Source organism: Erythrolamprus reginae, chromosome Z (genome assembly GCF_031021105.1).
Source record: "Erythrolamprus reginae isolate rEryReg1 chromosome Z, rEryReg1.hap1, whole genome shotgun sequence".
Lineage (NCBI taxonomy): Eukaryota > Metazoa > Chordata > Lepidosauria > Squamata > Dipsadidae > Erythrolamprus > Erythrolamprus reginae.
Genome location: NC_091963.1, coordinates 74,410,550 through 74,423,119, shown reverse-complemented (window position 1 = coordinate 74,423,119; position 12,570 = coordinate 74,410,550). Strand labels below are relative to the sequence as shown.

General features: G+C 44.0%; 1 protein-coding gene across 3 annotated transcripts in view; it reads right to left on the bottom strand.

Annotated features, from left to right (window-relative positions):
* The window catches only part of LRRFIP2 (LRR binding FLII interacting protein 2), a 366,589-nt gene that overhangs the window by 50,164 nt on the left and 303,855 nt on the right, over positions 1 to 12,570 (bottom strand). The window contains exons 9-12 of one of the 3 annotated variants that reach the window (XM_070726340.1): positions 7,951 to 8,043; positions 6,964 to 7,065; positions 6,624 to 6,744; positions 5,563 to 5,612 (exon numbers count right to left, since the gene is read on the bottom strand). In XM_070726340.1, the coding sequence (XP_070582441.1) occupies positions 5,563 to 5,612; positions 6,624 to 6,744; positions 6,964 to 7,065; positions 7,951 to 8,043 (366 nt within the window). The remainder of the gene's footprint in view (positions 1 to 5,562; positions 5,613 to 6,623; positions 6,745 to 6,963; positions 7,066 to 7,950; positions 8,044 to 12,570) is intronic. The other 2 variants (XM_070726338.1, XM_070726339.1) reach the window with 2 other exon arrangements.

Genomic DNA, 12,570 nt, shown 5'->3' with positions numbered 1-12,570 from the left:
TCAGCACGTCCAGGAGTTTGGTAAGGGTGCGTGGGGCCGATGAAAGGCCGAACGGCATTGCCCTGTATTGATAATGCCTCCCTTCGGAGCAAAAGCGAAGGAACCTGCGATGTTCTGGATGTATGGGAACATGCAGGTATGCTTCCTTGAGGTCTATGGACGTTAAAAGGTCCTGTGCTCGCACGGAAGCCAGAATAGTGTGCAAGGAGTGCATCCTGAACCTCCGGTATCTTATGAAGAGGTTCAGTTGCTTCAGGTTTAGTATCAACCTGCAGCCCCCGGAGGCCTTGGGCACAATGAATATCACTGAATAAAACCCCTGGCCTTCCTCCTGCCGGGGGACCTGCTCTATGGCTTGTATGTCTAACAGGTGCGTGATCTCCTTGCGCAACTGCAACTTTTTCTGACAGTCTTTTAGTCTTGGGCAGTGTAAGAAACGACTGGGAGGCGACTGAACGAACTCCAACTTGAGCCCATGTGTTACGGTGGCCACAGCTCATTTGTCGGAGGAGGTCGCTTGCCAGGTGGAGCTGAATCCCTGGAGTCTGCCTCCTAAGGGCTGTGAGGTGGCCGAGTCATTTCGTGTTACGTTTAAACCCTCGTTGGTTGCCACCACGGAATGGCCTTCTGGACTGCTGGTATCCCCTTGGCCTGTCCTGAAAGGAACCGCGGTCGCTCCTGTAGGGCTGTGGATTGTATTGGCCCTGGGCAAAGGAGCGCTGGTTTTGGCCGGAGCTGGCTGATGCATCCCAACGAAAGGATTGGCGCCTCGAGTATGGCGTGGATCTACGGTCCTGTCGTCGGTTGGACCTGGGGAGGACCTTTCTCTTGTCTTTGTCCTCCACGAGGACCTTCTCCAACAGATCTCCGAACAGGGTTGAGCCTTGGAAAGGACCAGATGCCAGCCGCCATTTAGATTTAAGGTCTGCCTGCCAGTTCCATAGCCACAGGAGCCGGCGAGAAGACAGCGTGGCGGCCATGCTCCTGGTGGCAAACTTAGCCGCATGTAGAGTGGCGTCTGCGGAGAATTCCGTCGCCGCCCGCAGTTTACTCAGATCCTGGTGAAGACGTCCGTCTTCCGGACCAAGGCGGGACTGCATTTCCTGAATCCACATCATCGATGCCCGGTTAATAAATGACGCTGCTGCAGCTGCTCTGAAACTCCAGCCGGACATCTGATGTGTCTTGCGCAGTAACGTTTCCGTTTTTCTCTCTTCAGGTCTCAGGCTGTCACCTGTCTCTGAAGGTACTAATGCGCTAGAGACCAGCGTCACGACAGGCTGGTCGATTGGGGGAAATTCCAATAGCTTCTCTACCTCCTCGTCGAAGGTATAGAATTTCCTCTCCAGGTTGGTAGGTCCCTGGGCTGCTGCAGGATACTGCCATGGCCTTTTGATTCCCTTTATAAAAATGTCCGAGGCAGGAAAGTGGTCAGACTCGGGCTGAGGCTCTTGTAGAAGTGTGGTCGAGGTGTTGCCAGTCTCAGTGACCTCTGTGGCCTTCTCTGAACCAGGAAGGTTCATTACATGCTTGGCTTTAAATAACAGAGTCTTAAAAAGCATTGGTTTGAACAGACCCACCGTGGGCGTCTGTTCTGGCGCTGTCTCATCCTCTGAGAAGCCATATTCCGGTTCGTTGTCCTCGAAATGAGCTGGCTCTTCCAACAAGGACCCCAAACCCGAGGGGGGGGTGCCGACCACGATTCCTTTGGTTGAAGAGGCTGCCTGCCATACTGCTGTGCTCCCATAGCCATGTTTTGCGAATAAGCACTGGCTATGATGTCCTGCAGATCTGGGGGCAAATTTTGCCACGCACCCGGCTGTGATCTCAATCCAGCTGCTGTGGGGGTAAAGGTGGCTGATGGTCCCTGGGAGCTCCTCCCCGAAGGCCCCGCTGACCCTGGTCTGGCCCAGGAGGTGCTGGGGGATGGCATGGCTGGAGGCATGGACAGAAACTGTCTATCTGGGGACCAATCCCCTGCAGGTTGGACCCCCATAGGCCCAAAGGTGGCTGGGGGCGACATGGGGTCAGATCCCTGTCTCTGGGCTGGAGGTAGCCCCGCTGGAGATGCTTGCAATGCGGCCTCCAGCTTCTTTTCGAGCGCTTTGATGCGCTTTTCAGCCTCTTTGATGGAAGAGGTGGAGGCAGGGGAATGGGAGGACTTGGCCTTCTCCTTCTCCTTCCCCTTGGCTTTGTCCTTTGGTGGCCTAGGGGATTCAGGCTTATCGCTGCCCTGACGGTCCTCCATAGTACTCACAATGTCCAAATGAGCCTCCAAAACCTCTTAGATTGACCTCCGGTAGCTGTAGCCTCACTGCGTCAAGTAAAACAGTCAGAGAAAGTGTATGTGATCTGAGTGAACTGGGATATGAAGATAAGCTTCAGATAAATCTAAAGATGCCAAATAATCGCCTTGGTTATGTTGGCCAATAAAACATAATGAGTGCATCTTGAACTTATGATATTTAATGAAAAAATGTAAACATTTAAGATCAGGAATGGGGCACCAATCCCCTGAAGACTTAGGCACAAGAAACAATATCAAATAAAAACCTGAGCTCTTTGTTCTTTGGGTACTGGTTCAATAGCCTTCATATTAAGATGTTGAACCACATCTTCCATCAACCTCTTCTTTAATGGATCCCTGGATACAGAACACTCCAAATAGAAGGAGGTGTAGAAATAAACTCTAACATAACTACAAACCGAACACTGGGCCTAACCCACTGATCCTGAATAGATAATTCCCAAACATGGGCAAACTGGGCTAACCTCCCACCAATTGGAATATCTCCAAGACAATCATTGATAACGTCAGAAAAATTTGGAGTTGTTCCCCCCCCTTGATTGGTGTCTTGCAGACTTGCAGTCTTGCAGACTTTTCCCTGGTAGATCTGTCTGTATGGAAAGATCTTGTGACAAGCTGACCTGGGGCTTGGGAAAAACTTGACCCCAGGTCAGCTTGTTGAAAGGGACGTTTAGTGTAGTGGGAATAACAAAAGCTGCCTTTCTTTGACAGAGTAGGCATGGCCCTCTTACAATCTTTGTTTTCCACCAAGATCAGATCCAACACATCCCCAAATAAGGCCTTAATGGGAACTGAAGCAAGTCGCCATTTTTAGCAAGCGCCCGCTGACCAGCTTTTCAACCAGTTAATTCTTCTACTTGCTGTAGGAGATGCAATTGCTTTAGTTGAGGAACAAGCTGCGTGAAGGGTGGCTTCTGCAGAAAATTGCATAGCCGCAAAACTTTCTTGAGATCCTGGTGTATTCGGATTTCTGATGCAAGAGTTTGTTTTTGAAGCTGGTGAAGCCAAATCAATGAAGAACGAGCAAAAATGGATGCTGAAGACAAGGCACAGACTACCCAAGCCAATGCATGATGACACTTGAGGAGAAGCTGTTCCATGCGGCGATCATCAGGCTTCAATAATTTCTCTGCTTCTCCCAGAATGGAAGTGAGAGAATGAAGCGCTGCCACTGGAGCATCTACTGTGGGAGGAATCAGCAGTATAGACAATTCAGAAGCAAGATTAAAATATTTTTTGTCAGAGGCCGATGGCCGTGTCTTGGAGAGCGGCAGCATACAAATCCAATAAATATATAAATAAACTGGCCCAGAAACTGGAGCTGTAACTTGGTGATTAATATTATCTAAAAAGAGCTGTGGAACTGGAATTAAATCTGCTTCAGGTATTTGTTCTGTAAACATAGGCTGAGATGTGGAAGATTTTAGACCTGTTAACAGGTGCAAATGATAAGGCCGTGGGAAAGAGGCCTACTGAAGCAGGTTGATCAGCGATCAGGCTTTCATTGGCTGACAAGGCCTCATCAGCACATTCTCCTTCTTCAGGACCTAAAGACTGTTTTTCATCATCAGATGGAGAGCCTATCTTCCTGCTGTCTCATACAAGGCCCGAGATGTGACTGGATCTTGCGCAGGCTGGGAAGATTACTCTGCCATGCTATCTGTTGAAATCCAGACATACATTGCTGTACTATTGTAGCAATAATATTTTGTATATTGGCCAGATCTAGGATCATGGCTTAAGCAGGATGCTTTAGTTGGGCCTTTGCTGGAAAGTTGATCCCTGCAAGGTTAGCTGGCAAAACTGTTGGCATGGAGATAGTAACCACTGGGGGAATAGATGCAGCTACTGGAACTGGGATTGGGGGTCATTGGGATGCAAATCCTGCCCCCCCATACATTTGTGCTCACCAACGACACTGATGTATCATCAAGGGTGGCCTGCTCTTCTATCAGTGGTGATTCAGCAGTCAGATGAGGTGGTAAAAATGAGGATCGCCTCTCTGTTCCAGCTGCACTCTTCTGTAATGCTTTCCCGCACCTCTCTTGTCCTGCTCTACCACCCAAGCCAATCTTTCTGACTCGGTGGGAGTGGTCTCCTTCTGGTTAGCCTCTGCTGCCAGGGGTTTATTTTTCTTTTTTGTTGGTGGCTGCGTGGGTTGGCTAGTCTCCGCCATTATATAAGGCCCCAAAGAAATTGATGGTGGCAAAGCGGCAATAAACAGTGGCCAGACTACTAATCGTTGGTGGCTAGCTGAAGCTATCGGCTCAAAATGTGAGTCTGTATGCGCCAGTCACTCTTTTTGACATGCAGCGGAGGCTTCAAAATGGCGCCGAGAGGTGGGAGAATTCAAATTTGAAAAGCAACAAGAGGCAAGCGTCAAACAATCACTGCTGAAGGCTGGGTAGCGGAGTGCACGCTGTAAAATCAAATCAGGCAAGCCCTTATGATTATTCTAACATCCCTTGATGAAAAATGCTTTCCCTTTAAGCCTCAGTGTAAAGCTTCAGAGAAAGAACCTCTGACCAAGAATTAGTGCAAGCACTATAGATTTGGTTGCAGTCAATCTTAAATCCCTTTAAAAGGTTTTGCCACAGAAAAATTCTGTCTACAGTTGGAATCAGCAGTCAGAGAACATTTTTCCATGTCTATCCTCATGGAAGACGGAGTCTAAAACTGGATATGGTGTCATCAGAGTGGCTGGATCTATCAATTAATTTGATTGACAGGCTCAGTTCTCAATATGACTGGACAAGAAAAACTATCTGGGCTTTCACTTCTGTAATAATCCAGGAGCCATTAGAATTAATGTTTTCTTTCTCTATTCTCTTCTGTTTATTGAGGGAGAATGATTCAGGAGAGCTTTATATATGTTGAATTCTAAGCTAATAATGGAAATTTGTAAGAAAAAGTTAAACTGGAGATTATTGTACATTCTTTAAACACAACAATGTCATCTTTCACCTGTAAGACAGTTTTCCATCTCCATTTTAACTTTTTCCCACAAGTTTCCCATTATAAGCTTAGAATTCAATATATATAAAGCCCCTCCTGAATCATTCTCCGTCAGTAAAACAGTCAGAAGCGAATACCGAAAAAAGAAATGAATCCTATGGTTCCTAGATTATTGTAGAAGCCACAGAATTATATCCTAACAAATAAAACTAACTGTGGAAGTTATAAAGCAACTGTAGTTTCTGTAATTAGAACCTCATTATGGGAAGTTTATCTCTAGAAATCTTCAGGAGACTTACCTGTGACAATAATTCTTCTTTTTCTCCTGCTAGCTTTAGTAGCCTAACATCTAGAATAAACAAATAGTTTAATTTCCCAAAATGGAAGGCTTTTGAAGAATACTTTTATATTGTTAGAATTCTATCTGAAAACTCACAATAAGACAGGTGGATCTTTTTAAAACAAAACTTTATAAAATGATGGAGTAAATCTTTAATTTGCAAACACAAATAAAATTTGAGGAAGATGATTGGGGCAAACTATAAATGAAATACAGCAAGATCACTTTAAAAAGTATAATTTAAGGCACAGGGCCAACTAAGCAATTAGAGTCATTAACCCTTAGTATAGTAATCCTCACTTACCAACTGCATTGTTCAGGCACTATTCAAAGTCACCACAATGCCGAAATAACTTTACGATCAATGCCTGCATTTATAACTTTTGCAATATCTGTCAGTCATGCGATCACAATTATAATCAATATACATTTTATCTATTGCCACTGCCCCACCTTGTACAGTAGAGGAGTTGGAGACAACGGGTTGTAAGAGAGTAAGCAGGCACACAATTGGGGAATATAGTCAAAAGAATATGCTTATTTCAGTAGGCGTGATGACACTACACAAACAGCCCAGTGTATTCCCTATTGTGTGCCTGTTTATTTTTTTGTAATCTTGTCCTCCTATGAATATAAATATTACAGTAATTCCCTTCTGGTTAATTATCCCAGTGCCAAAATAAAAATTCCAAAGAGGAGGGATTTGGTTAGGAGACAGACAAGTCTAAGATATGAAACTGATTAGTATTGTCAATTTCCAGCCAGCTATCTCAATAGGGCATATGTGAAATACTCTTTAGAGGAAGTATATAACTACTTGAATTTAAATATTTTAAAACAGAAATTTACTGTATATCTATAGACATTTTGTAAGCCTGAAAAGATTTACGGGGTGCTGGAACTAATCACATAGAACTAAAGGGCTTATCTGTCTAAAAGTACAATTCTGTTGGTATAATTTTTAAATTAATATGCATTGAATCCCCAATATAATGTTAATCATGAAAATGCTTATTTTACCTAGTGGTCCTTCCCCTGCTGATTCCAAAACTTGGGCAGCTTCTTGTGATAAAACTGTAACTGCACCAATTGCTTGTTCATGATTAATATCACAATTTGGGATTATTGCTAATCCATGTTTCTGTAGGGGGAAAAGAAACGTTAACAATATCCATCAGAAATTTTTATTTTTAAAACTCTTTACTTAGCTGATATAATCAAACATTACAACATTATTGCTTCCATACTGGAATTAGTACAAAGAAGAGAATGATGTGGTAATGATGCTATACTTTCCATTACATTACCTATGGTCCGATTCCCCAATCTACATTTGTAAAAAGTACTACTGCTAACATACCTCTCCTCTCTTCATTGTTTCCTTCAGGTTAGCCAGCTCAACTCTGAGCTCATCTCGCTCAATTCTAATGCAGTCAAAATATTCTTTTTGTCTCTCTAGTGCCTGGTTACAGTCAAGTAGCACAAAGAAAATAGTATAGAAAAAGAATGTGTGATAGATAAAAGAGATGTCTTGGAAATACAAGAAGAGTACTAAACAAAAAGAAGAAGAAAGGCTTTACATAATATTGTGTTTGCTACAAAAGTTATATTTAGCACAAGAATTTATAGGTTTTAATGGATCTGTCAAATATGTACTTAGTCTTGGTCACTATTTTTTATATATACTTTAAATATTAATTCTAGTGCAGTATTTCTTCCACACTGACAAAGCCTATCATTCTTATAAATAAATACTAATCTCAAAATGGAATTGATAAAATATAAAATATATCACATAAACTATAATTGAATTGCATGATATCCAGTTCAGACATACTAAAAATAATGCAACTAAATTAAATCCTTGAAGAAGCCAATCAGTTAGCAAATTGGTAAGTTTTTAAATAATTTCCCCAGAAGTCCACCAATTAGTAAATTCCCAAGAACTATGGAGTGAAGAGAGAACTGCATCTACAGGCAATCCATAAGCCAGTAAATAGGTGGCTCATATCCACCATTCTTAAACCTATATTTCATTTTTAATCATAAACAACTAGCATCTAAATACAAAAGTTAACTGCAACACTAGAAATACTGAGAAATCATTCAGTTTTATCATAAATGTATCGATGCATGCAGCATAACCTCTTGAATGGCACATTTATTCTCTGGTGTCCAGTATTAATTTATTTTATCTAATTTATTGCTATATTTGTAATTACTATATTCAGATCCTCTGCATACTGAAACCATTAATAATATTGTCAACTTTTGCCAGTCTATTTCAGTCTACAGTATTCCATTATTGTCAACTTTTGCCAGTTTTCACCTCGGAATAATCTCATACCCCAATTTTTTTATCTTTCCAATTAATTGTCTCTTGGAGGTCAAACACCTCTTTGGATATATATTCTATTTTCTGCTGCATGCGCTGGTTCTCCTGCAGTAAACACAGGGAAAAGAATAAAAGAAGGGGGAAAACAGGTAAAGGGAATTACAAAAAGATAGAAAGAAGCGAGTAGATAAGCCAACGAAATATGAAAGACTAAGGTTTTATGAACAAAGATTTGAAGGGTAGAATTACAAACAGATTTAGGATTGATCACATAATCTACAACTGTCTAGCATTATAGACAGTCCTTGATAATTCAGCAACCATTCAAAATAAAGATAGGACTGAAAAAAGAGAATTAGGATCCATTCCAAAATTTATGGTCGCTGTTGCACTTTGTGCCCCACTTGGCAATCAACCTTATGATGCCAAGGATGCTGCAGAGCCTTTTCCAACACCTCCCCTATCCTGCTTTGTTGGGCTGCCACAGGCCTTGGATCTGCTTTCCACTCCACTGGGTTCTATAAGGCCTTCCCCAATCTCTCATGGCTTCATCACTTACCTTTTAGGATAATTCCCTTTAGGAAGCAGCTACTCTGTCACATAGCCATTCTACACAGTTGTGGCTGCATCCACTGTCCCAGAATTGGGTATCATTTTGGGAATGGCCATAATCCCAATGAGGGGAGCATGGAAAGGGAGCAAGGGAGGTCCCAGAAGGCTTAGCAGAGGCTACATCTGAACTGAAGTTTCTGCAGTGCAAACCTGGGCATGCACTATGTCTTCTAGGGCTTCCGCCACCTCTGTGGCACCTCATGCTCTGCTAGTAACTACAATAGGGAGAGTGGTGATTGGGGTCATTAAGTGAGATAATCACATGTTGTGAGCCGTCCTGAGTCCTTTGGGATTGGAAGGCATCGAAGTCAAATTAAATAAATAAATAAATAAAAAACAAGCAAACAAACAAACAAATAAATAAATACCTCATATAATGACTGTCATAATTTCTGTACACAATTGACAAGTTCTATTATGACTGTAAGTCGAGGCCTATCACAAATTAATGTATAAACATATAATTTGACCAACAGTAATAATATTCAAAATTTTAAAATATTGGTATAATGTCATTTTTACATTATATACTAATTCAGTGTGGCAGCTACAGATTATATGAAAGACTCTTCCATATGTTTTTAATAGAGACAACATCCTGAAATTTATATTACCACCTTATACATACAGTAGCTACTACTCAGGCCAATCAATTCAAAGTACAGTAATTCTGCATATTCAGCTAAAAATCTATGAATAGTAAAGAAACAAGGAGCATATACAACTTACAAAACTGACTATCTGGATTTTGAATTCAAGTACCTAAGTTAGATTTTTTTTTACTTATCAAATCACTTCTATCTTATCTGATCTGTGCCAAGAGGTCTCGTCTAGCACCTTGCTGGCCAAAATGGAGCTCAGAAGCCCCATCCAGAGACATTGTCCAGTCCATTGTAAGCTGAAATAGAGCTTCAGAGAGACACATCCACCCCTCAGAAGCCCCTGGCTGTCTGTCTAGAGGTCTCCCCGGCACACTGCAAGCCAAAGTGACCTGGCGTGGCAGGTTGGGGGGGAAGTAATTTGGGTAGCATCAGGTATTTCAATGGGTTGGGAAGACTTGGGTGGTCTCAGGCAGGGGGCTTGTTCCATCAGTACCCCTCCCCCCTCCATTGCCTTTTCCACCCTGAAATATCTCATGTGCATTTAATGAGCCTCACTGTGATATCCCCATCAGAGTCTGAATCTGCAGGAGAAAAGACCCGTTGTACCTACCTGAACGGTCTTCTCGATGCACTGGAAGGAGAGTCCAACATGGGTATTTTACCAATCCTATTGGTAGAGACTGAGTTACAAATTTACATATTAATTAGGTACCGCCCCCTTGCATTCCTCCATGAGCTCAGTTTTAAAAACGAAGACACTGTTAAGAGGATAACCGAATTTATTAATATCAACCCAAAAACTCAACCAACAAACCCATTCTCCGGCGTCCCCAAACTTCAACTGCCGGGTGGGTTTGGACTCTCCTTCCAGTGCATTGAGAAGACCGTTCAGGTCATCTGGAAGGAGAGTCCAACATGGGATATACCAAAGATTCAAGGCCCATTGGAGGGAGAAGGTCTTGTTAGGGACGTTGGAGAAGAACACACTCGCTGTAGAACACGTCTACCAAAGGCTGCTTCCGCCGAAGCAAAAGAATCCAACTTGTAATGTCTGATAAATGTTGCGGGGACAGCCCAGGTTGCAGCCCTGCAGATATCTTCTATAGATGCTTGTGTTGACCAGGCTGCAGACGTGGCCGCACTTCTAGTTGAATGAGCCGTCAACCCTGCTGGAGGGTTCTGTCCCCCAGCCTTGTAGGCCTCCGTTATACACTCCTTAATCCAACGACTGATGGATTTTGAAGACAATCCAAGTCCCATTTTATGTTGTGAAAACGATATGAACAGCGTTTCAGACTTCCTGAAAGTCTCAGTCCGTCTGATGTAGATCTTTAAGGCTCTCCTGACATCAATCTTATGCCATTTTAACTCTGATGGATGACTCTTGTGTGTGCAAAAATCTGGGAGTATAAGTTCCTGTTTCCTGTGGAATGTCGTATTCACCTTTGGTATGAAGGTGGGGTCTAGCCTAAGTACTACTCTGTCCGGATAAAAAATGCAGAGATCCGGTCTTACAGACAAGGCAAAAAGTTCCGACACTCTGCGTGCCGAAGTTATAGCTACTAAAAACGCTGTTTTTAACGAGAGAAATCTGAGTGGTATAGATCTTAGAGGCTCAAAGGGAGGTTTTGTTAGAGCCTTAAGGACCAATGTCAGATCCCATGACGGAAACTGTCGAACTGGTGGTAAATGTTTATTTACAGCTCCCCATATAAAATCCTTTAACCAAGGGTGTAGGGCCAAAGAACGGGAGTCTGATAACTGAATCATAGTGGAAAGGGCCGCAACTTGCCTCTTCAAGGTATTTGGGGCCAGGCCCCGTTCTATCCCGGTTTGTAAAAATTCCAAAACTGTGATTACTGAAGCTTCTCTAGGATTTTGGTGCTTATTGTCACAAAATTTACAAAAGGCGTCCATGTTGCCACATATATCCGAGAGGTTGATGGACGTCTTGCGGTCTGCATAGTGTCGATGACCTTCTCTGGTATATCTAGCTGTCTTAGTCTATGCCTTTCAAGTGCCAACCTGTCAGTTGCAGCCATTGGGGATCTGGGTGTTGAAGATTCCCCTGGCTGAGAGAGATGCTCTGGCTCGGAATTCTCCACAGTGGTGATACTGACAATGCTACTAGGTCTGCGAACCACGGGCGCCGTGGCCAATGTGGTGCCAGCAGTATTACTTCCACCTTCTCCTGAAGGATCTTCTCCACCACTCTCGGTAAGAGGTTCATGGGAGGGAATGCATAAAGGAGCCTGGGGGACCAGGGGGATAATAGAGCATTGGTGCCTTCTGCCCCTGGTTCCGGAAAGCGGGAGTAGAATCTATTGATGTCAATAGGTCGTGTGAATGGATTGAGGGCAGAATTGTTTGCAAGGAGTGCATTCGAAACCTCCTGTATTTTATGAAAATGTTCAGTTGCTTCAAATTGAGGATCATCCTGTATCCCCCAGATGATTTGGGGACGAGGAAGATCATGGAATAGAAGCCCTTGCCCTCTTCCTGCGGAGGTACTGGTTCGATGGCTTGGGTATTTAGCAAATGCGTAATCTCCTTGAGCAGTTGTTGTCTCTTGTGGAAGTCCCGCACTATTGGGCATTGCACAAAACGATTCGGTGGATGACCTATAAATTCTAGGCAAAGACCTCTCGATACTGTGGCCAAACCCCACTTGTCGGAGGAAGTCTCTTGCCAGGAGGTACTGAAGTGTTGAAGCTTCCCTCCTATCGGCAGTGGGCTGGGTGAGTCATTTCGAGCGTCGGAACCCTCTCTGGTTGCTCCCTCGAAAGGGCCGTCTTGACTGGCGGTAACCTCTTGGTCTGTCCTGGTAGGACCCTCGGTCACTTCTGAAGGGTTGTGTAGAGTGTTGGCTCTGTGTGAATTGTCTCTGGATCTGCCTCGTTCCTGAGGCAGGCTCCCATCGGGAGGGCTGGCGCCTCGTGTAAGGAGTGGACCTGCGGTCCTGGCGCCGGCTGGCTTTGGGCAAAACCTTTCTTTTACCTTTGTCCTCTATGAGGACCTTGTCCAGTATGTCTCCAAAGAGCATTGAGCCCTGTAGCGGGGCTGAGGCCAATCGCCACTTGGATTTTAAATCTACTGGCCAGCTCCTCAGCCACAAGAGTCGACGTGACGAAAGTGTGGTCGCCATACTCCTGCTGGAGAATTTCGCCGCATGGAGGGTGGCGTCAGCGGAGAATTCTGCCGCCGCCAGCAGCTTACTCAGATCTTGGCTCAGTCGTCCATCTTCTGGGCCGAGCCGCGACTGCATCTCCTGCAGCCACATTATTGAGGCTCTGTTGAAAAACGAGGCCGCTGCCGCTGCTCTGAACCCCCAGCCGGACATCTGGTGTGGCTTGCGCAGGAGTGTTTTCTGCTTTCCTGTCTTCCGGCTTTAGGCTTTCCCCTGTCTCTGAAGGTACCA